At 53.1% G+C, this 1,879-nt stretch overlaps 1 protein-coding gene across 1 annotated transcript in view; it reads right to left on the minus strand.

Annotated features, from left to right (window-relative positions):
• Positions 1-782: 782 nt before the first annotated feature.
• Positions 783-1,879, minus strand: part of PSKH1 (protein serine kinase H1) — a 32,981-nt gene continuing 31,884 nt past the window's right edge. Inside the window, exon 3 of the mRNA XM_003799378.3 lies at positions 783-1,421. Within this exon, the coding sequence (XP_003799426.1) occupies positions 1,104-1,421 (318 nt within the window). The 3' untranslated portion in view covers positions 783-1,103. The remainder of the gene's footprint in view (positions 1,422-1,879) is intronic.

Genomic DNA, 1,879 nt, shown 5'->3' on the forward strand with positions numbered 1-1,879 from the left:
TTGTACCAGTACTAACAATGAAATACTAATGGGGAACTCCCTGTCCTCTGCCTTGGCCCCCAGGTGCCCCACCCCCCAGGTAGCAGCAGTGGGGCTTCCTTTACCCCCCACAGTAGGGAAGGAGGCACCTGGGGAATGGACTAGTGATCCTAAGGGGAGCAAAAAGCAATGGTGGGCTCTGCAAAGGTGGTACTGAGAGTGGTTGGCTGGTGGCCAGGGAAGCACTGTAGGCTGAGGCAAGCCTGCCACCAGCCCAGCCACACAGTCCAGAAGCATTAAGGTCCATGCATTGGACCTACCACCAGAGGTCCTGGAGGCATCAGGAAGACAAATCAGGCTGTCTGGATCTAGCCAGGGGCTGAGAGTCTAGTCAAGGCACAACTGTGTGCCTACCTAGGCTTCCCATGGAGCCTGATCTGAGGATCAAGAAGCCTTGGAATGTGGGGGGCCTGGGAGGAAGGCTCTACAGAGGAAAGGGGGCATTTCAAAAGTAACTGTCACAGAATGTCCTAGGGCTATAGGACAACGTCCATGTAGCACTGCAGGCCCCTCTGGTCTAGGGAAGACACAGGGCAAGGTAGATACCATGTTTCTCCAAAAATAAGACACTGTCTTATATTTATTTTTTCTCAAGAAGACACACTAGGGCTTATTTTCAGGGGATGTCTTCCTCTCCACACTGAAATGCATAGCCATGCCCATCACTAGGTCTTATTATCAGGGTAGGGCTTATATTTAACAAATGTATAGAAATCCTACTAGGGCTTATTTTGGGGGTAGGCCTTATTTTCGGGGAAACATGGTAGTGAAGGCCAGGTGTGGTCCCTTCCCACAACTTATAGCAGAGCAGTTGTCCACGAACATGAGTAGCGGTGCCAGGCCAGGGAGGTCACAGCCCCCTGGGCCACCTCCACTGTCACACCTGGCCCAGACCCAAGGTGAGGAAGAGGGCTGCTGAAGCACAGAGAAGGAGAAGGAGCCAGACATTCTTTACCTCCTGTTAGCTGTCTACGCCTATCTCTAGAGAGGATATCAGGCCCAGAAGGCATAGCAATGAGTGGCCAGGCTGGGCCCATGACATGTCTATACCATAGCCAAATGGCTCAGCCATTGTACTGCTGCTGGTAACGCAGGTTGAGCTCCCGCAGCTCCCGTTCCCGCACACGGCGTGACTTGTTGGATCGTGTTGAGCGGCTGGAACGCGTGGACTGGGCAGATTTGGTGCTCTGACAGCGTGAGGAGGCACGTTTGAGAAGGTTCTGGGAGATGGAGCGGTGCAGATTCTTCATGGATGAAGAGGCTGCCATGCTTACCACCCACGGGTGCCTCAGAGCCTGCAGTGCAGTCATACGGGCTCCAGGGTCCACTGTCAGCAGGCGGTCAATGAAGTCCTTGGCCAGGTTGGACACACTAGGCCAGGGCTAGAGGCCAAGGACAAGCATTAGAGTGAGAGCACTCAACGATGCCCACCTCATCTGGGTGAGGCCACCACCACAGTGTTCAGACCCACCCAGTGTACTTATACTTCCCCCAGAAAGAAACACTACCCTCTCCTCCCATGTGGCTTTCCGGGGCTCTCCTCCACACCCAACACTAGTCCAGATGCGGAGCAGGGGCTAATCTCTGGGTGATGAGGAGTCTGACAAGGACGAAAAGGACCTGCCCTCTTTCCCAGGAAGCAAACTTCTAAGGTGCACTGAACCTGAAGCCTAGCTCAAGGAGGTGACCCTTGCCAAGTCCCCCAATCTACCATAACTCCAAGAGATTTAAAGAGAATGACTCAAATTGTCCTACCATATTCTGAGTCAGACTTAAGCTCCAATCCCTAGATGCCCAGACGAGGCCACCAAGAAAGGAACTTCCTTCTTTTTTTTTTTTT

This window comes from Otolemur garnettii, unplaced genomic scaffold (assembly GCF_000181295.1).
Source record: "Otolemur garnettii isolate 467f Iridium unplaced genomic scaffold, OtoGar3 scaffold00151, whole genome shotgun sequence".
Lineage (NCBI taxonomy): Eukaryota > Metazoa > Chordata > Mammalia > Primates > Galagidae > Otolemur > Otolemur garnettii.